This window comes from Monodon monoceros, unplaced genomic scaffold (genome assembly GCF_005190385.1).
Source record: "Monodon monoceros isolate NGI ecotype Baffin Bay Population unplaced genomic scaffold, NGI_Narwhal_1 Super_Scaffold_2, whole genome shotgun sequence".
Taxonomy (NCBI): Eukaryota; Metazoa; Chordata; class Mammalia; order Artiodactyla; family Monodontidae; genus Monodon; species Monodon monoceros.
This window is the reverse complement of record NW_021703776.1, coordinates 100,121,913-100,144,164: the sequence shown is the minus strand read 5'-3', so window position 1 is coordinate 100,144,164 and position 22,252 is coordinate 100,121,913. Positions and strand designations below refer to the sequence as shown.

Here is a 22,252-nt window from a genome sequence, read left to right as displayed (position 1 = left end):
TGATGATTAGTGATGCTGAGCAGCTTTTCATGTGCTTCTTGGCCATCTGTATGTGTTCTTTGGAGAAATGTCTATTTAGGTCTTCTGCCCATTTTTGGATTGGGTTATTTGTTTTTTTAATATTGAGCTGCATGAGCTGTTTAAATATTTTGGAGATTAATCCTTTGTCTGTTGATTCGTTTGCAAATATTTTCTCCCATTCTGAGGGTTGTCTTTTCATCTTCTTTTTTTTTGTGGTATGTGGGCCTCTCACTGTTGTGGCCTCTCCCGCTGCAGAGCACAGGCTCTGGACGCGCAGGCTCACCGACCATGGCTCACGGACCCAGCCACTCCGTGGCATGTGGGATCCTCCTGGACTGGGGCATGAACCCGTGTCCCCTGCATCGGCAGGCGGACTCTCAACCACTGCGCCACCAGGGAAGCCCTGTCTTTTCATCTTGTTTGTAGTTTCCTTTGCTTTGCAAAAGCTTTTAAGTTTCAGTAGGTCCCATTTGTTTATTTTTGTTTTTATTTCCATTACTCTAGGAGGTGGATCAAAAAAGATCTTGCTGTGATTTATGTCAAAGAGTGTTCTTCCTATGTTTTCCTCTAAGAGTTTTATAGTGTCTGTTCTTACATTTAGGTCTCTAATCCATTTTGAGTTTATTTTTGTGTATGGTGTTAGGGAGTGTTCTAATTTCATTCCTTTACATGTAGCTGTCCAGTTTTCCCAGCACCACTTATTGAAGAGACTGTCTTTTCTCCATTGTATATACTTACCTCCTTTGTCATAGATTAGTTGACCATAGGTGCATGGGTTTATCTCTGGGCTTTCTATCCTGTTCCATTGATCTGTATCACTGTTTTAGTGCCAGTACCATATTGTCTTGATTACTGTAGCTTTGTAGTATAGTCTGAAGTCAGGCAGTCTGATTCCTCCAGCTCCGTTTTTTCCCCTCAAGACTGCTTTGCCTATTCGGGGTCTTTTGTGTCTCCACACAAATTTTAAGATTTTTTTGTTCTAGTTCTGTAAAAAATGCCATTGGTAATTTGATAGGGATTGCACTGAATCTGTAGATTGCTTTGCGTAGTATAATCATTTTCACAATATTGATTCTTCCAATCCAAGAACACAGTATATCTCTGGATCTGTTGGTGTCATCTTTAATTTCTTTCATCAGTGTCTTATAGTTTTCTGCATCTGGGTCTTTTGTCTCCCTTTGTAGGTTTATTCCTAGGTGTTTTATTCTTTTTGTTGCAATGGTAAATGGGAGTGTTTCCTTGATTTCTCTTTCAGATTTTTCATCATTAGTGTATAGAAATGCAAGAGATTTCTGTGCATTAATTTTGTATCCTGCAACTTTACCAAATTCATTGATTAGCTCTATTAGTTTTCTGGTGGCATCTTTAGGATTCTCTATGTATAGTATCATGTCATCTGCAAATAGTGACAGTTTTACTTCTTCTTTTCCTAATTGTATTCCTTTTATTTCTTTTTCTTCTCTGATTGCTGTGGCTAGGACTTCCAAAACTATGTTGAATAATAGTGGTGAGAGTGGACATCTTTGTCTTTTTCCTGATCTTAGATGAAATGCTTTCAGTTTTTCACCATTGGGAATGATGTTTGCTGTTGGTTTGTTGTATATGGCCTTTATTATGTTGAGGTAGGTTCCCTCTATGCCCCCTTTCTGGAGAGTTTTTATCATAAATGGGTGTTGAATTTTGTCAAAAGCTTTTTCTGCACCTGCTGAGATGATCATATGGTTTTTATTCTTCAGTCTGTTAATATGGGTTATCACATTGATTGATTTGCATATATTGAAGAAACGTTGCACCCCTGAGATAAATCCCACTTTATCATGGTGTATGAGCCTCTTAATGTGTTGCTGGATTCTGTTTGCTAGTATTTTGTTGAGGATTTTTGCATCTATATTCATCAGTGATATTGGTCTGTAATTTTCTTTTTTTGGAGTATCTTTGTCTGGTTTTGGTATCAGGGTGATGGTGCCCTCATAGAATGAGTTTGGGAGTGTTCCTTCCTCTGCAATTTTTTGGAAGAGTTTGAGAAGGATGGGTATTAGCTCTTCTCTAAATGTTTGATAGAATTCACCTGTGAAGCCGTCTGGTCCTGGACTTCTGCTTGTTTGAAGATTTTTAATCACAGTTTCAATTTCATTTTTTGTGATTGGTCTGTTCATATTTTCTATTTCTTCCTGGTTCAGTCTTGGAAGGTTATACCTTTCTAAGAATTTGTCCATTTCTTCCAGGTTGTCCATTTTATTGACATAGAGTTGCTTGTAGTAGTCTCTTAGGATGCTTTGTATTTCTGCAGTTTCTGTTGTAACTTATTTGTTATTTCTAATTTTATTGATTTGAGTCCTCTCCTTCTTTTTCTTGATGAGTCTGGCTAATGGTTTATCAATTTTGTTTATCTTCTCAAAGAACCAGCTTTTAGTATTTTTGATCTTTGCTATTGTTTTCTTTGTTTCTATTTCATTTATTTCTGCTCTGATCTTTATGATTTCTTTCCTTCTACTGTGGGTTTTGTTTGTTCTTCTTTCTCTAGTTCCTTTAGGTGTAAGTTTAGATTGTTTATTTGAGAGTTTTTTTGTTTCTTGAGGTAGGCTTGTAGTGCTGTAAAATTCCCTCTTAGAACTGCTTTTGCTGCATCCCATAGGTCTTGGATCGTCATGTTTTCATTGTCATTTGTCTCTAGGTATTTTTCAATTTCCTCTTTGATTTCTTTTTTTTTTTTGCAGTACGCAGGCCTCTCACCATTGTGGTCTCTCCTGTTGCGGAGCACAGGCTCCGGATGCGCAGGCTCAGCAGCCATGGCTCATGGGCCCAGCCGCTCCGCGGCACATGGGATCTTCCCGGACCGGGGCACGAACCCGTGTCCTCTGCATTGGCAGGCGGACTCTCAACCATTGCGCCACCGGGGAAGCCCCTCTTTGATTTCTTCAGTGATCTCTTGGTTATTTTGTAACGTATTGTTTAGCCTCCATGTGTTTCTGTTTTTTACGTTTTTTCCCCTGTAATTGATTTCTAATCTCATAGCGTTGTGGTCAGAAAAGATGCTTGATATGATTTCAGTTTTCTTAAATTTACTGAGGCTTGATTTGTGACCCAAGATGTGGTCTGTCCTGGAGAATGTTCTTTGTGCACTTGAGAAGGAAGTGTAATCTGCTGTTTTTGGATGGAATGTCCTATAAATATTAATTAAATCTATCTGGCCTGTTGTGTCATTTAAAGCTTCTGTTTCCATAGTAATTTTCTGTTTGGATGATCTGTCCATTGGTGTAAGTGAGGTGTTAAAGTCCCCCACTATTATTGTGTTATTGTTGATTGCCTTTTTTATAACTGTTAGCAGTTTCCTTGTGTATTGAGATGCTCCTATGTTGGGAGCATATATATTTATAATTGTTGTATCTTCTTCTTGGATTGATCCCTTGATCATTATGTAGTATCCTTTCTTGTCTCTTGTAACAGTCTTTATTTTAAAGTCCATTTTATCTGATATGAGTATAGCTACTCCAGCTTTCTTTTGACTCCCATTTGCATGGAATATCTTTTTCCATCCCCCTCACTTTCAGTCTGTATGTGTCCCTAGGTCTGAAGTCGGTTGCTTGTAGATAGCATATATATGGGTCTTGTTCTTGTATCCATTCAGTGAGCCTGTGTCTTTTGGTTGGAGCGTTTAATCCGTTCACATTTACAGTAATTATTGATATGTATGTTTCTATTACCATTTTCTTAAATGTTTTGGGTTTGTTTTAGTAGGTCCTTTTCTTCTCTTGTGTTTCTCACTTAGAAAAGTTCCTTTAGCATTTGTTGTAGAGCTGGTTTGGTGGTGCTGAATTCTTTTGCTTGTCTGTAAAGCTTTTGATTTCTCCATCACATCTGAATGAGATCCTTTCTGGGTAGAGTATCTTGGTTGTAGGTTCTTCCCTTTCATCACTTTAAATATGTCATGCCACTCCCTTCTGGCTTGTAGTATTTTCTGCTGAGAAATCAGCTGTTAACCTTATGGGAGTTCCCTTGTATATTATTTGTTGTTTTTCCCTTTCTGCTTTCAGTAATTTTTCTTTTTCTTTAATTTTTGCCAGTTTGATTCCTATGGGTCTTGGCGTGTTTCTCCTTGGGTTTATCCTGTATGGGACTCTGTGCTTCCTGGACTTGGGTGGCTATTTCCTTTCCCATGTTAGGGAAGTTTTCAACTATAATCTCTTCAAATATTTTCTCAAGTCCTTTTTTTTCTCTCTTCTCCTTTTGGGACCCGTATAATGCGAATGTTGCTACGTTTAATGTTGTCCCAGAAGTCTCTTAGGCTGTCTTCAATTCTTTTTTCTTTATTCTGTTCCGCAGCCATGAATTCCACAATTCTGTCTTCCAGGTCACTTATCCGTTCTTCTGCCTCAGTTATTCTGCTATTGATTCCTTCTAGTGTATTTTTCATTTCAGTTATTATATTGTTCATCTCTGTTTGTTATTTAATTCTTCTAGGTCTTTGTTAAACATTTCTTGCATCTTCTCGATCTTTGCCTCCATTCGTTTTCCGAGGTCCTGGATCATCTTCACTATCATTATTCTGAATTCTTTTTTTGGAAGGTTGCCTATCTCCACTTCATTTAGTTGTTTTCCTGGGGTTTTATCTTGTTCCTTCATCTGGTACATAGCCCTCTGCCTTTTCATCTTGTCTATCTTTCTTTGAATGTGGTTTTTCTTCCACAGGCTGCAGGATTCTTTTCTCTGCATTCTAATATGTTCTAGTTTATGTAAATTTTGGGCGACACTTGAATAGAATGTATAGTCTGTTTTGTTTCCTTGGGTCGTGTATGAAAGTTGATATCCATTTATTAGAGTCTACCAGCCAGGATATTGTTATTAAAAGTAAAATAACTCGGGGCTTCCCTGGTGGCACAGTGGTTAAGAATCTGCCAGCCAGTGCAGGGGACACAGGTTCAAGCCCTTGTCTGTGAAGATCCCACATGCCGTGGAGCAACTAAACCCGTGCGCTGCAACTACTGAGCCTGCGCTCTAGAATCTGCAAGGCACAACTACTGAGCCTGCAAGCCACAGCTACTGAAGCCCACATGCCTAGAGCCCCTGCTGTGCAACAGAGGAAGCCACTGCAGTGAGAAGCCCGCACACCACAACAAAGTGTAGCCCCCACTCGCTTTAACTAGAGAAGGCCTGCCCGCAGCAACCAAGACCCAACACAGCCAAAAATAAAAAAAGTAAAAATTAAAAAAAAAGTAAAATAATTCGAATTCAAAGAAAGAATGAAATCTATGGGTCATGTACTGTCATGTTCAGAGATCAGATGGGTTTGAGTTGGCCTAAGTCAGCCTCACTATTGTCACAAAATTCCTGGTTCATTGTATCTCTCTGCCTTTTTTTTAGTCAGCTGCATCCTGTGGCTGGTTCCCCTTGATGGAAGATGGTTGCCTGCAAACTTGGGTACCACATGATTTCTTGTCCATATCCCTGGAGAGGGAGCGTGACTCTGTATCAGCTAAACAGAATTGGAGGACCAGTTTTTATCATATGTCAGTTGCTGACCCAGTCTGTTTCAAAAGTAAACCAATCTCTGGTATCCAAGTACCATAGTCAGAGTTCACACCTAGAGTTAGGAATAGGAGCGGCATGATGGCTTCAGTGGCAGAGAGGCATGAAGTGGTGCCAAGGGGGCACTGTGCAGGTCATGGTTATAGATTCTGTTTGGAGGTCCTCCGCTTGCTTCTTAACATTTTATCTGCTTCCTTTGTTAAGAGCTGGGGCAGCTTATTTTTTCTTCTGCTTTGGTTGAGCTGCATTGATGTGTAGAATCCATCCTTCGTTTCAAGAATGGTTTTTTCCGTACAACCTTTGAATATTTTTTTCCATTCAGTCTATTTTCCTTGTTAAGTAGTAGTAATTATGCATATTTGTTGTATGTGTTATTCTTTTTCTTTGACTAATCTTCTTTCATCATCTTCACTGTTTTAGGTTCTTCTGTTTTCTCCAGTGCATCCACCACATCCCAACATTGTCTTCAGAGTTATTGTTGCTTCATGTGATCCTCTTGTTTTCAGTTCTGCAATTATTTTGATTTCTTCAATTTCTTTGCTCCAGCTCACACTCAACGTAGTAGTGATTAGTGGTAGTTGAGGTTCTGGAGCCACACTGCCTGTGTTTGAATCCAAACTCCTCTCTGCTTATTGTGTTTTTGAGCAAAGTTCCTTGACCTCTTACCTTGCCTCCTCATCTGTAAAATGGAGATGATGATAGTAGCTGTGTTTTGGGGATACTCCGCCATGGGTCCCTTGCACCTGACACATCTTGTGTATGCCAGCAATGGAAGGCCTTGACCACTCCTTACCTGGGCCTTTTCTCAGGGTTGTGTTTGCAGTGAGCAACCTTGAAGAATGAGGTCGTGTCTCCCTCTGGGACAAAGAGCAGGTTGTTTAATGCTTTTACTATAAAAGCAGTGGTTTCCCACACTCTTTGTTCCTTGTAATACAGTTCACTGAGAGGGCAGGAGTCCATTTGGGCCCATGGTTTTGCCCCCGTGACACTTGGGGGCCAGAAGGGAACTGACAACAGTATCCTCATGCTTCTGCTGCTTGCTGTGCAGTGAGTAATACAGTCCTTTTGTCTTTGATCCAGGAGTCTTGTGTCTTCTGCCAGCATCCATGAAACAGTAGCAGACTAACTCATTAGCTTGTGTAAAGTCCTAGGCCAGGCAGCCGTCTTCATAAGGTTGTTGTGAAGTTTAAATGAGTTAATGCGTTTAACCACCTACAACATTGCCTAGGACATAGTAAGCACTTACTAAATGTTAGCCATGAAGATGTCTCTTTAATATCTCTTTAAATATTATTTGCATTGGATTTTTAGGCCTAAATAAAGATAAGGCTCAGAAGAAGATTAACATTGCTATAAATATCCATTATTATATGGTGAAGATGTATATTGTAATTTGTTGGGTTTATTTAGTTTCTTTTATTAGTTGTGAAAAATGAGTATCCATTAAAAACACATTTTTAAGAAGTCATATAGAAAAACTAAAGGAAATATTTTTAACTAAATAAAATATCCAGAGAGCAGTTGAATTTTGACAATTAGTATCCTAATTAATGTCACTGTGGTTTTGAGGTCTTGATAAGTATCGGAGTCTTTTTCTTAATTCTTTTGTGCTTACATTAAAAAATCATATTAAAAGTATAATAGTAATGTATATTTGTGAAAATTTATGAAACTATGGGTAAGTATAAAGAGAATAAGTTAGCTGTAAAAGTGTTAGCTTCTAGGGAACCACTGTTAGACATTTTTGTGTAATTTATTTATAGTTGCTTACATTTTAAAGTCTTTACATGCCCTCTGAAAGTGGTGACTATCCTGATATTAATGAGTGTCAAGTAGTTTAATGAATAAAGATAGAATAAGTAAAATATTGGCTATTTATCATGTGCTAATTCTTTAGCTTTATAGCACAGTTTGGTTGTAGTAGATACATTAGATTCAGTGAGCCACACACCACTGGAAAATGTAACTGTCGGGATGCAGACTTTTTTTTGAGCACCACTGTTCAAAAGAAGGAAAGGACATGATTACACAATTTCTTAGATATGCGTTCTTTTGTAGTCTTAGTACTATAAAGGAAGCAAGGAAAGTACTGCCAGTTCTGGGGAGGTAAAGGAAGTTAGGAGAGAGAAAAATAATTTTTATTCTACTTAGTAGTTGGCTAAATCATAGAAGCATGCGTATGGTTTGGATAACTAGTAGAAAAATGGATGTTCGTGTTGACTAACATAATTACCAAATATTAGCCCATTTAAAAATTTATATTTTTCTGTGCTTTTTCTAATTTATGTGTTTGTGTATAATAAGATTTATCTGCTTGCTTTGTATTACACAATGTTTAATTAATCAATTAATTAAACAATTACTGAACATCATCCAGGTTGTGTGATAGGCTCTGGTTTGTAAAACAGATAAAGTAGCTACTTTCATAGAGTACATAGTCTAGTGGGGTGCTGTCTAGTGGTACACTTTTTCGTGTCACTGACCCCTATGGCAGACTCTTTTCCAAATAATGTTTTAAAATTAATAAAATTGCAAAGATAAATAGTTATACTGAAATAGTACCAAAATAGAAAAAAGCCAAATTTGTAATTTCATAATGTATTCTTTATTTACTCTTAAATCATAAAATCTAATTTATAATTATGGTAATTTTGAAGTAGTGATGAGGGTAAGTGATACTTTGGGGATATCTGCAAGCATCGAATGTGATAAATTATCTGCTTTCTATTGGTGACAGAGACATGAGTGTGGCTGTACAACTCTGCTTGTGCGCATACTCATGATGAAATGGGTTTATTTCAAAATTCTAAATCTCAGAGGTCAGTAAAAATAAAGATGTAATTTCTCCCTCCAGCGTGCTAGAACCCCTGATTAAATACAGTCTAGAAATTAAAAGATAGGATGCTTTGCTTTTATTTTATTTTTTAAAATTGAAGTATAGTTGATTTACAGTGTTGTGTTAGTTTCTGGTGTACAACAAAGTGATTCAGAGATATATATATATATATATATATCTTTTTCATATTCTTTTCCTTTATGGTTTATTACAGGATATTGAATATAGTTCCCTGTGCTACACAATAGAACCTTGTTGTTTATCCATCCTATGTATAATAGTTTGCATCTGCTAATCCCAAACTCCTAGTCTATCCCCCCTGCTGAACCATAAGTCTGTTCTCTATGTCTGTGAATCTGTTTCAGTTTCATAGATAAGTTCATTTGTGTCATATTTTAGATTCCACATATAAGTGATACCATATGTTATTTGTCTTTCTCTTTCTGACTTACTTCGCTTAATATGATAATCTCTAGGTATATCTATGTAGCTGTAAATGACATTATTTCATTCTTTTTTATGGCCGAGTAATATTCCATTGTATGTATATACCACATCTTCTTCATCCAATCATTATTTAGTTTGTTTCCCTGTCTTGGCTGTTGTAAATAGTGCTGCTGTGAACATAGGGGTGTATGTCTTTTCAAATTATAGTTTTGGCTGGATATATGCCCAGGAGTGGGATTGCTAGATCATGTGGTAGCCAAGTTTTTTGAGGAACCTCCATACTATTTTCCATAGTGACTGCACCAATTTACATTCCTACCAACAATGTTCCCTTTTCTCCACACCCTCTTCAGCATTTGTTATTTGTAGACCTTCTGATGATGGCCATTCTGACTGCCGTGAGGTGGTACCTCATTGTAGTTTTGATTTGCATTTCTCTAATAACTAGCAATGTTGAGTAAAAGGATAGGGTGCATTGAAGGGATGCACTGTGTATTGGTAAGGAGGCCATAATTGGACTCTAGAATATTTTTGACATCTTATAGTCTATTACGCTGTCATGTTGGTGAGTTTGCTGAATATATTTGTAGGATACATACAGCTCTTTCAAATAATTAACCTTTGGGGGGAAATTTCATATTGACCAAGATCAAAATATTTTATTTCCATGAACTTTGCTGTGAAGTAAATGTTCTTACTACTTTATAATTTTATTCAGTAGTGCTTAAGAAGTAAAGAGAAAAACTCTATACTTTCAACTTTCATCTCATTCTTCATATTCAACAAATGATTCCTCAGTAACATGGTCCTAGTAAAATATTAACATTTTGGTTTAACATGAATTTATTCCTAAAACTTATGAGCTATGATCAGATCAGATATTGTGCCAGGCAGTGTGTAGTAGTGGAAAGAGCACCCTTGGGCTTTGGAGTTACACAAATCTGATTGTGTATCCCAGCTTTGCTTCCTGTTAGCTATGTGACCTCAAGCTTGTTTAACTTTCAGACTTAGTTTCCTTATCTTTTTTTAAAAATAAATTTATCTGTCTATATATCTATCTATCTATGTATCTATGGCTGTGTTGGGTCTTTGTTGCTGCGCGGCTTTCTCTAGTTGCAGTGAGCGGGGCTACTCTTCGTTGTGGTGCACGGCCTTCTCATTGCGGTGGCTTCTCTTGTTGCGGACACGGGCTCTAGGCTTGCAGGCTTCCATAGTTGTGGCACGTGGGCTCAGTAGTTGTGGCTCGCAGTCTCTAGAGCGCAGGCTCAGTAGTTGTGGCACTTGGGCTTAGTTGTTCCGCGGCATGTGGGATCTTCCCGGACCAGAGGACGAACCCATGTCCCCCTGCATTGGCAGGCAGATTCTTAACCACTGCACCACCAGGGAAGTCCAGATATTCCTCTGTTTTTTTTTTCTTCGTTGATCTTTACAACTTATTGGTTTTTTAAACTTCTTTTTTTCTTACATCTTTATTGGAGTATAATTGCTTTACAATGTTGTGTTAGTTTCTGCTGTATAACAAAGTGAATCAGCTATACATATACATATATCCCCATATCTCCTCCCTCTTGCATCTCCCTCCCACCCTCCCTATCCCACCCCTCTAGGTGGTCACAAAGCACCGAGCTGATCTCCCTGTGCTATGCGGCTGCTTCCCACTAGCTATCTACCTTACATTTGGTAGTGTATATATGTCCATGCCACTCTCTCACTTCATCCCAGCTTACCCTTCCCCCTCCCCGTGTCCTCAAGTCCATTCTCTACATCTGCGTCTTTATTCCTGTCCTGCCCCTAGGTTCTTCAGAACCAATTTGTTTTTAATTCCATATATATGTGTTAGCATATGGTATTTGTTTTTCTCTTTCTGACTTCAGTCTGTATGACAGACTCTAGGTCCATCCACCTCACTACGAATAACTCAATTTTGTTTCTTTTTATGGCTGAGTAATATTCCATTGTATATATGTGCCACATATTCTTTATCCATTTGGAATATAATTGCTTTACAGTGTTGTGTTAGTTTCAGATATTACTCTTTTTTAAAAGAGAAGAATTAAGTGAGAGAACTATTAGGCACACTTACACTTGTCCTTTTAGTTTCAGCTGGGCTTCTGATACTTTTCTGAAGCCTTTCTAAATTATATTTTCCACCTCTTCCCTTAACTCCCATGATACCTTGTACCTCCATCATGACAGTGATTGTGTCCTGTTGCCATCATTTGCTATTTCCTGAATAGATCCATTAAGCATAGGGATCCTGACTCTTTTTTTCCCCCATTAAAGAGATGTTTTCTCATATGTACCCTGATAAACACAATAAAATAGACTGTATTTTTGTACTACCATTGGACTAGAATGTGTGGTACATAGTAGTTACCCAAAATTTTGTTTGGTAAAAAAATCATTCTAAAGCAATGATTTATTGAATCCCTAGCAAACAGCCAGGAGGTGCTAAATAAATCTTCTGTTTATTCCTGTTACTTCCCACAATACAGTTTAATAATGTGTGATCTGGTGGGTGATATCCAACTAGATGGAAAGTAAGTACATAGTTATAGTATGTGAATGTAGGTAATCAGAGTAGCAGCTACATACCTACACTTACTGTATACTTAGGGCATTAGGCTAAGTGCCCAATGTATTATCTTTTTTGATCCTTAGAGACAGTTTTATAGTAGCTGGCATTAGCTATCTGTTAAATGATTAGCAAACTGAAATTGAGATGAGGTTAATTAAGCAAGTTGTGAAAGTCACATTGCTAGCAAATGACTGAGATATGATGCAAATTCTGGACCATTTGACTCCAAGCCTTTGATTTTAACTAAAGCAGCAAAACAGCCTTTGCTATTAATTTTAAACTTTTTTGTGTCATAGAACCAACTATTTAGGATTAATCCTAAGTAAGAGTAAGAGTCATGGGAGGTGGAATGGCATTGTGTAAGGGCACGGTTAGAGCTAATTTACAGTTGTGTCCCATTTACCTATGTATCTAGAAAGGTTTGCCTAGAGTGCACACGCTATCCAAGTTCTCTTAGGTTCTTTAGTGTAGTTACCACCCACATGTGACACCTGGTGGTTTGAGTTTACACACAAGTAGGTGCTTCGAATAAAACCACGCCACTCTGATCATCCCCAGGGTTGGAGAGGACTCCATCTTTCTGGTTTTAGAGCATTTTGAGACCAACTGGCTTTGTCAGTATTTTAGGTCAGGTTCAAAATGAGGAGAAAGGTACACTGGAGATTTTGTATCAAAGAAAAATATAACCCTTAAATTTTTAATTTTTTTTAAAATTTATTTTTGGCTGTGTTTCACGTCTTGTGGGATCTTAGTTCCCTGACCAGGGATTGAACCTGGGTCCTCAGCAGTGAAAGCTTGGAGTCCTAACCACTGGACCACCAGGAAATTCTCAACACTTAAATTTTTTTTTAAAAAAAGTATGTGCTTGTTCTTATTTGCGCATTTCTGGACTGTAGTCATTTGAACAAATAGAATCCCATGAAAGGCAAAAACTGCAAAGTGGCACAGGTTGAAAGGCAAGGTTTCTTGCATTAGGCACAAGTACAGGATGGTGTTTGAGGCATTTTTATTAGTTAACTGCAGGTAGCCAAGTACTCGCATCAGAACCGTTCCCTCAGTTGTCTCTGGGTTCACAGTCATTTCATCCAGAGCATCTCTGGATGACATCTCTTGTTGGCTGTTTGGGTTTCATTTCAGCCAGAGTAGCTGTTTCACGTTCTGCTGCCAAACTCTGACAGTCTTTCGAAGACTTGGGCTAAGAGAGGAGAGGGGCGCAAACACTAGTTTAATTGTCCTGCCTCAACTTCGACAGATCGTGAGACCTAACTTTTCTACTAGATGAAGAGTGACAGCCAGGAGAAATAGGTTGTATTAGTACGTGTAGTTTCACATTTTTAGGGATGCCTTTTTCTATTTCTATTTTGTGGCTGGAACTGTTCCCTAGGAAGCAGTTATAGGACTTTTCCTTGTTCCTTAAAAAAACAAATGATTAAAACAACAAAATCCAAACCAAAAATAAGACCAAAACCCACCAATCCTTATTGGATCTTTGGCAGATCCAGGTTAGAATCATGGGCAGAGCCAGTAGGAAAAATAGCTAGAGGAGAATATTCCTTTTTTTTTTTTTTTTTTAAGAAAAGAGAACTCTTTTAAAGCCTGCTTTACTACTGTCCTCCTTGTGGATCAGGCCTGTTCCTGGTCCCATTTCTTAAAAAAGAAAAAAAATCTCTTGGTCTGAATCTGTTTTTTTTCCCCTCTGAAATTTCAAAAGTTGTGTACCTGAAGACCTACCAACCTACCAATAACATTCATATTTAACCTTACCGTTTCTTTCTAGGTCTAATTTGAGAGAGAGAGAGACAGGCAGAGAGATTGTCCTCTTACTTACTTCCCCTTAGTTATAAACAATAAAGAAAACCCAAAGAATGTTTAAAGTGTTATGTGTTTTATTTTTCAGGGGGAGAAAAACAACAGAATACCTGAGATTGTGCCTCAATTTGCTAGAAGAAAAATTCTGACTAGAGGCCATAGTGGTGGTTAGCAACATATTAAGAGAGAACGGACAGGCCATACCTATTGGAGGGACCCTGATTTTGGGGGAGGGGGGATGCAGGCTAAATGGTGCTGGTTCTTAGGAGAAACGTGTTCGCAGGGATGTAGTGACATGACCCTCATCCACCTGCCTCATTGTAAGCTTCTGAGGCCCTCTTCTTATTCCTCTTTTACAGTTCTCATTTCTTCTCTTGACTCTTACCCTTTCTTGTTACCTAGTAGTAGAAATGGTACAAAAAGGGCATACCCCACATGTGCTCTGGACATCTCTGGGTAGAAATGAAATGCTTCTTTAAAGGTGTTTTTATATATGGTCATTTTATAGTACTTTGAATATTATGGGCAGAGAGAATCTCTCAAGCCGTACCGTATTCCTTTCTGTCTTTGGTTGTAAAAGTGCTAGAGGGCAGGCAACGCAGAATAATTCCTGGCTCTCTCCAGATGCTTTCCCTGGAGCTCTGGAGGCAGCTGGTCTGCTTTTCAAGTTATTGCAGGTCACAGCACTACCATATATTTTGATACAGCATAAATGGTGTCAGTTGATTTCCAAACACTGCTATCACTGTTCTCTCACCTGCTCACCAGCCCACCTATTTTAAGTTTTTGTTACGGCAGTGTTCCACACCTGATGCTGGTTTCTGTGTTAGAGCATAGGCTAAACTGATGTAACAGAGATGTCCAAATACAGCAGTGGTTTAAATAAAACATTCATTTTTCTTTCGTGTAATATTTCTGAGAGTGAGAGGTCCAGGCTGATGGGGTGACTTTGCTCCCTGTGTTTTTTTTTTTTTTTTTTTGGGGGGTACGCGGGCCTCTCACTGCCGTGGCCTCTCCCGTTGCGGAGCACAGGCTCCGGACGCGCAGGCTTAGCAGCCATGGCTCACAGGCCCAGCCGCTCCGCGGCACATGGGATCTTCCCGGACCAGGGCACAAACCCGTGTCCCCTGCATCGGCAGGCGGACTCTCAACCACTGCACCACCAGGGAAGCCCTGCAGATCTTTTTATAATCCTTGTTTGATACAAATGTATTTTGTATTTGTAGATTTGATTCTATACCAATTTTGTGGCTAGCAGTAGGCAGGAGAGACACCATGATTAATAGGCCCCACAAGCACTTAATTTATGGTCAACTTTTCTACTTCAGTTTTAAAAAGAAACATTTTATTTTAACATCTTTATTGGAGTATAATTGCTTTACAATGGTGTGTTAGTTTCTGCTTTATAACAGTGAGTCAATTATACATATACATATATCCCCACATCTCTTCCCTCTTGCATCAAAAATAGGGAACACTTCACGAATTTGCGTGTCATCCTTGCGCAGGGGCCATGCTAATCTCCTCTGTATCGTTCCAATTTTAGTATATGTGCTGCCGAAGCGAGCACAAAAGAAACATTTTAAATAGGAAAACCAAAACCATATGTTTGATGCCTCATTGCATCATTAATTTTATGATTTGACAGGATTTACAATTGTTTATAATTATTTCTAACTAAAAAATTAATAGTTCTCAAAATTATTCATTTGTCAGAATAGTTCCCTAAAATTCATTTTGAATCTAGAAGACTTTGACAGGGAAGTCATGCTAATCTGAGAGGTAGGAAATCAGATTTGATGTGAAAGTGAGTGTTCAAGCTGCTAGATGTGCCTCGTATGCAGTTGAAGTATGGTCTGGAGCTCAGGACAGAAGGTAGGGTTAGGGATGTTGACTTAAAAATCAGTAAGTCAGGGACTTCCCTGGTGGTGCCATGGTTAAGAATCTGCCTCCCAATGCAGAGGACATGGGTTTAATCCTTGGTCAGGGAACTAGATCCCACATGCATGCCGCAACTAAGACTTCACATGCTGCAACTAAGGAACCCGCCTGCCGCAACTAAGACCCGGCACAACCGAAAATAAATAAATTTTAAAAAAAATCAATAAGTTGGGCCTCCCTGGTGGCACCGTGGTTAAGAATCTGCCTGCCAGTGCAGGGGACACTGGCTCGAGCCCTGGTCCAGGAAGATCCCACATGTCACAGAGCAGCTAAGCCTGCACGCCACAACTACTGAAGCCCGTGTGCCTAGAGCCCGTGCTCCACAACAAGAGAAGCCACCGTGGTGAGAAGCCCCCGCACCACAATGAAGAGTAGCCCCCGCTTACCACAACTAGAGAAAACCTGCGCGCAGCAACGAAGACCCAACACAGCCAAAAATAAATAAATAAATAAATTTATTAAGAAAACACACACACACACAAAAGATGAGCATGTAAAGGACATGTAGAGAGCTGTACTCACATTTAGAGGTCTCAGATCAGCTGAAGAGACAGATACTAGACCGTTTAATTAATCTTTGTTAACAAACTCATGAAGTATAGGTAGCTTTCTAATTTTATGGGGAGTGAATTGAAGCTGAGAGAGATGACTTCTACATAAAGTTGCCTAGTTTGTAGTTGGTGGAACTTGTCCTCATGACTCCAAAGCCCATAGTAATCCATGATATCTCCCTGTGTTTAAGAGGTGAAAAGCATTTCACTAAAGAGGGAGTGAGTACTCCTTGGTGCCAGATGAATTTCTGGAGTGTTTGAAGGCTTGTGAGTAGCCCGGGATTATTTATTAGTTCTTTTGCCACCTGTGGAGGTGGAGAGAACAGTGCTGTGGTTGGAGGATGGATTCCTTGTAGGAAGGGTCTGAGGTGGAGGGCAGCCACTCCAGACTCCCATTGCATGAAATTTGGTGGTGAAAGGAAGAAAAGACAGGAGGAGCTTAAACGACTACAAGCTTTTCTTGTTGGTTGGTTGGTTGGTTGGTTTGGGGGTAGTGGTGCAGAAAAGTATGTGTAAATTTCCAGTTAGAAAGGAAAGATGGAGCCAGGAGCGTGGGGTTGCATCAGGAGTGCTAGTGCAGGGATCCTGCCTGTTAAGGTCTAACAATACAGTGTGAGAGACAGGGTGGTGGATATGTCGTTTTATTTAAAGAGAGGAATGATATTAGGGGTAATGATGTTTGGAAACCCTCTCAACAGTTAGTTAGGTTGTCTCCTAAGAAAGTATGTGTGAGGTGTTCGGGGTTGGAGTCTTGAGGATGACTGAAAAAGGCACTGGAGTCGAAGGCACTGTGTTCTTTTCAGTCATTTAACTTTTGGAATGGCTGATAGAGGCCGTAATGCTTGTTTTAAATGAATGATAATTTCAATTTATAAGTTACCAAGAAACTTTTTCATGAGTCACATTTGTTATGTAGAGGAACTGCTATAATCCTGAAAATAAGGTTCTTAACAGTTATTATTAAGATTTGCGTCAATTGTAATTTGGAAAAGTATGCCCTGTTTTACATTATTTTGATTATCATTGTATAATAGAGAATAAATATAAACAGTACCATTAATTATATTACAAGCTTTTCCTATGTTAAGTATTGTCATTTGTTGCTTCATTATTTTTCCTTTACGATGTATGCTTTATAGATAAATTCACTAAAGGTTGGTATAATGCAGAATGACTTTTTGTACTCTCTTGTTTACTATTAAGCAGAAATCAAAGAACAATCAGCAGAAGAGGATGCTGAAGCCGAAGTGGACAGCAGCAAGCAGCCAGTCCCAGCCTTTCAGCGTTCTGTGTCTGAGGAATCTGCAACCTCCCTGGTCTCTGTTGGTATAGAAGCCAAAATCAGGTTAGAGAATGAATGCAACTGGATTGGAGATTAGTGACGGGCAAAAGAGCAGCGAGTTGACTGTAGAGGGAGTTCAGAGAGTGCAGGCTTAGGACAGAAAGCTGGGTGGACTTTTAGAGCTGATAGCTCTGCGTGTAGCTGGAGTGAAGCACGTCCGTGGGCTTAGGTGACTGTAGAACAGAGCAGTGGGCTACTGTGTTACCCTGCTCTCCTCAGACCAGGACAGAATATTTCCAGGATGCGATCCCCAGAAGAAGAAAAAAGTCTAAACTTTTAGCATGAGAACTGATTTTTTATTTACTTGTAACCTTAAGTTTATACTCTTGTTCTTTACCCTCTCTTCATTCTTTAAAAAAAAGAAATACAGGATGTGGTAACTTCTCTGTGTATCATTCAGCTTAAGTCTTGTAATTTTTTAGATTTTAACTTGGAAGCCGTGAATAAAACTGGAGCCATCCATCAGTTGAATATTCCCATCTTCTTGAAATGTTTCCTTTCTTTTGCTTTTGTCACATCTGCCTCCTCATTTTGTCTTTTGCTGGCTTCTGTGCAGACTCCCCACCTTTATCACGTTGGAGCCCTCAGGTTGAAGTCCTCGGCGTGTTTACTTTCATTATTCAGTCCGATAGTTAGGTACTATCTGTGTGCTAATGAAACCCCACATTTATATTTTGAGGGCTGACCTTTCTCTGAACTCTAGACTTTGCTCTCCATCTGTCTGCTTGATATCTCCATTTGGAAGTATACTAGACACTGCACCCATAACATGTCCACAACCACTGTTGATTCTGACCCCAGGCCTGTCCTAAATCTTCTCCCCAGGATTTCTTCATTTCAATAAATAATACCAATATTCACCCAGTTGCTTAGGCCAAAACCTTTTGAGTTAGTCCGTGATTTCTCTCTTTTCTCATAACCTCACATTCTAAATTTTGTAGCCCACCTTTAGAAGATATCCCAAACCAGTGCTTACTCTCTTAACTTGCCTACCATCTTACTCCAAGTCCTCTTATCCTTAGGAGGCTGTCGTTGCCTTTTAAGTGGTCTCTCCACTTCTTCTCTGCTTTCCCCAGTCCAGATTGTTTTAGCACAGTTGCAGAAATGATCATTCTAAAACGTAAATCAAGTTTCTCCCAAACTCTCTTTTGGCTGTCTCTTGTATTTAAATTAAATATATAAATTATATTAAAAATTTCAGGGACTTCCCTGGTGGTACAGTGGTTAAGACTCTGCGCTCCCAGTGCAGGGGGCCCGGGTTTGATCCCTGGTCCTGGAACTAGATCCCACATGCATGCTGCAACTAAGAGTTCACATGCCACAACTAAGGAGCTGGCGAGCTGCAACTAAGGAGCCTGCCTGCTACAACTAAGAAGCATACATTCTTCAATTATGGAGCCCGCCTGCCGCAACTAAGACTGGATGCAACCAAGAAAAAAACAACAAAAAAAATTCAAATTCCCACTGTGTTTTACATCTTCGGGAAGGTTTTCAAAATAAAAGAGTAGGATGAAAAATAAATAAAACATAGCCCCCACCACATTTACCCTCTATTTCTGCTTTATTTTCCTTTGTTGCACTTTTTATTTCTCCACAGTTCGTTTATCTTCCTTACTGTCATGTGAGCCCTGTGAAGGCAATACTTTTTCCTGCTTTTTATTGCATTCATAATTTTTTCCTATTGATTATACATTATATTTTGTTTTGTTTTTGAGATGGTTTTCCTTAAGACTCATGTTTCTGTACCCTGTTGAATTTAATTTTGAAAGAATTTCAAACTTAGAGTTCGAATTGATTTCTTAGTCTTAGCAATATGAATAATGATTTATCATATTTTCATATCTCTTTGTATCTATCATCTAGCATTTCATTTTCTAGTTATTTAAATATATACTTCCTATTTTGTCTTGGCCCCCTAACATTTTTCATATTTTGAAAAATTCAGGTTTATATATATATATAGTAAAATTACTGTAAAATTCGCCCATGTAGTGAGTTTTGACAGTTGTATACTGTCATATAACCACTACAACAACAAGATAAAGAACAGTTCCATCATAGTAAAAAAATTACTTGATGCCCTTTTGCTGTCATTCCTGATCCCATCTTCTGCCCTAGGCAGTCACTTACCTGTTTTCTGATTCTGGCCTTTTTAACTTAGCATATTTAATGCAGTTGACACTCATTTATGTCATCGCATATATCAGTAGCTGTTTCCTTTTTATTGCTGAGTAGGATTCTCTTTTATGGAGGTGCCTACCACTTTTTTTTTTTTTTTTGCGGTGCGTGGGCCTCTCACTTTTGGGGCCTCTCCCGTTGCGGAGCACAGGCTTCCGACGTGCAGGATCAGCGGCCATGGCTCACGGGCCCAGCCGCTCTGCGGCATGTGGAATCTTCCCGGACCGGGGCATGAACCCGTGTCCCCGGCAGCGGCAGGCGGACTCTCAACCACTGCGCCACCAGGGAAGCCCCATTTTCTTTTTTTTTTTTAAAAATAAATTATTTATTTATTTATGGCTGCATTGGGTCTTCATTGCTGCGTGCGGGCTTTCTCTGGTTGTGGAGAGTGGGGGCTTCTCTTCGTTGCGGTGCATGGACTTCTCATTGCGGTGGCTTCTCTTGTTGTGGAGCAGGGGCTCTAGGCACGCAGGCTTCAGCAGTTGTGTCACGTGGGCTCCGTAGTTGTGGCTCGCGGGCTCTAGAGTGCAGGCTCAGTAGTTGTGGTGCACGGGCTTAGTTGCTCCACAACATGTGGATCTTCCTGGACCAGGGCTCGAACCCATGTTCCCTACATTGGCAGGGGGATTCTTAACCACTGCACCACCAGAGAAGCCCTCTACCACATTTAATTTATCATTTTCCAATTAAGGGATATTTGGGTAGTTTCCAGTTTGGGGCAGTTATGAATAAAATTGGTATAAATATTCACTTGCAGATTTTGGTGTGAATGTAGGGCTTTTATTTCACTTAGGTAAAAATATCTAAGAGAGAGGTAATTTTTCAAGGGAAATGCCAAAGTATTTTCCAGTGTGACTGTACTATTTTGCATTGCCACTAATGATATAGAGTGGCTTGGCAGGATGTTTCTTATTGTTCTGATTCAGCTTTATTCTTAGGTGAGCGCTGTGTCCCTAGGTCTCGGGGGTCCCGTCATTGTCTCAGCTAGTGGAGACCCATCATGGTCTGGGTCTACGCAGTCTTGCTCCTCCTCCAGGGGGGAGGTTCATCCCATCCCCCATTCATTCCTCCATCTGCAGCTGGTCTTGACCACTGCAGGGCAGAGACTTTTGCTCTCCTTTTACCAGTCTGAGGCTTTTCTTTCGCAGGGAAGATGAAGAAGAAAGATCTTTGTGTCTTTCCCATGTCTCTGCTGTTCTCCTGCCCAGGCTTTTACCATGACTGATGCATTCTCAGGACTCCTCTCCATGCCTGAGTGGTGGGCACGAGCACCGGGGGAGGTGCATGGAGAGAAGCTCGTGAGTGGGTTAGAATTCCCCTGTGTTTGCGGGTCCTGGGTGTTCTGTGCTCTCCTACCGCCACAAACTTGGCTTTTAGCAATTTATAAAATTTTCACTGAATTCTTTAGCCTGCTTGGATGACATCCAGTGAGTGGCCTCTTCCTCAGATTAAGCAAGGGCTTGTGTCTCTTCTCTTCTTGGAAGTGCCTTTCATTCAACTGCAGGTGAATCGTTTCCTCTGCAACTTTTGTAATCTGATGTGTTCAAGAAAAGTGAATTTGTGGATTGTCTGGTGAGTTTTTGCTGTGACAGTGGAAGCAAGGTTCTTTGCAGCTTTCTACTACATCCAAAGCGGAAGCCAGGGATTTCCTTTGTGCCACCCTTTAAAGTTAACAATAAATTACTCTGAGATATTTGACAGTCTTTATTTCCTACATCCCTTGTAACATTTCTTAATTCTTTAATAATTTGAATATTTCTCTAAAAATATTTACATTGTGGGTCTGTTGTGTGGTAAAATTTCTCAGGTCTTATAGAAACCTGGGAATAATTTTATTATACCTTTACATTTGAGTTATGGTTTTGGATATAAAATTGAAGGTTAAGATATTTTTTGTCAATACTTTAAAAGTATTTCTGCATTTCCTAATCAGTGTTGTTCATAAAGTTGCTGTCTATCTGATTGTTGCTCCTCATAGGTAATGTTTCTAGGGGAAGAAACAAACTAGAAACAGGGTATGCTGAAAGAAACGTAAGTTTAAAGCTTAGAGAAAATTATAAATAAGAAAATTAAAAAATTTAATAAGATACTGGCAAAGGAATTTGGTGGATAGTATCCTTTAGGCAAGAAGAAAAACATTTTTTCCCCTATTTGACTTTATTTTTCTGAAAGTAGACCACATTTAATCACGTGCACGTGTGTGTGTGTATGTGTCAGTATCAATGGACAGCACAGTTTATCATGAAGTTGAAATACGTAATATTGGAAAAACTTAAATAGGTGACTTTTATGAACAAAAGGTAATTAGTTGAGAGAGGTCCAATATGAATTTAACTTGCGTTAAACATTACCTGAAAAGATTATTTCCATCACCTGTTAATGTAAGACATTATGAAAGTTCCTGAGGTAGATACTACAGAGGTGATGGTGGGAACTTTAATGCTTGAGAAGAAAGATTTGAGTATAGCAGCCATAAATGTGTTGTGAAGAGAAGATATATCCAAGAGGAGCAGTTCTTTTAATTCTGTTTTTTTCTAAGATCCCTTATCAAGCATATATTCCATAAGTATATATTGGTTTTTGTCCTTTAACTTTTTAAATGGTTTCTTTTTAAAAAAAATTATAGATTTTATTGTTTAGAACAACTTCAGGTTTACAGAAGTTTCCCTGCCTCAGTTGCCCCTAATATTAGTATCTTTCATTAGTGTGATACATTTGTTACAACTGATAAACCAGTATTGATACATTATTATTATTATTATTTAAATTTATTTATTTTATTTTTGTGTTTTCGTTACTGCGCGCGGGCTTTCCTTAGTTGTGGCAAGTGGGGGCTACTCTTCGCTGCTGTGGATACATTATTATTAATTAAAGTTCATAGTTTACATTCATTCTTTGTGTTACATATAGTTCTGTGAGTTTTGATAAATGTGCAGTGTCATGTATCTGCCATTAATTACAGTATAGCATATGAAGTAGTTTCACTGCTCTAAAAATCCAGTTTTGCCTATTCATCCCTTTCC

General features: G+C 39.1%; 1 protein-coding gene and 1 non-coding gene across 14 annotated transcripts in view; one reads left to right on the top strand and one right to left on the bottom strand.

Annotated features, from left to right (window-relative positions):
- KMT2C (lysine methyltransferase 2C) overlaps positions 1-22,252 on the top strand; it is a 216,032-nt gene that overhangs the window by 11,293 nt on the left and 182,487 nt on the right. For 12 of the 13 annotated variants that reach the window (XR_003795262.1, XM_029233804.1, XM_029233802.1 and 9 more), the window contains exon 2: positions 16,913-17,054. Coding sequence is in view for 12 of the 13 variants with exons in the window: in XM_029233804.1 (XP_029089637.1) it covers positions 16,913-17,054 (142 nt within the window). In the remaining variant the exon portion in view is untranslated. The remainder of the gene's footprint in view (positions 1-16,912; positions 17,055-22,252) is intronic. The other variant, XM_029233798.1, reaches the window with a different exon arrangement.
- On the bottom strand, positions 14,681-14,787 carry LOC114902161. Its single transcript, XR_003795386.1, has one exon. It is a non-coding gene; the product is annotated as a U6 spliceosomal RNA (small nuclear RNA).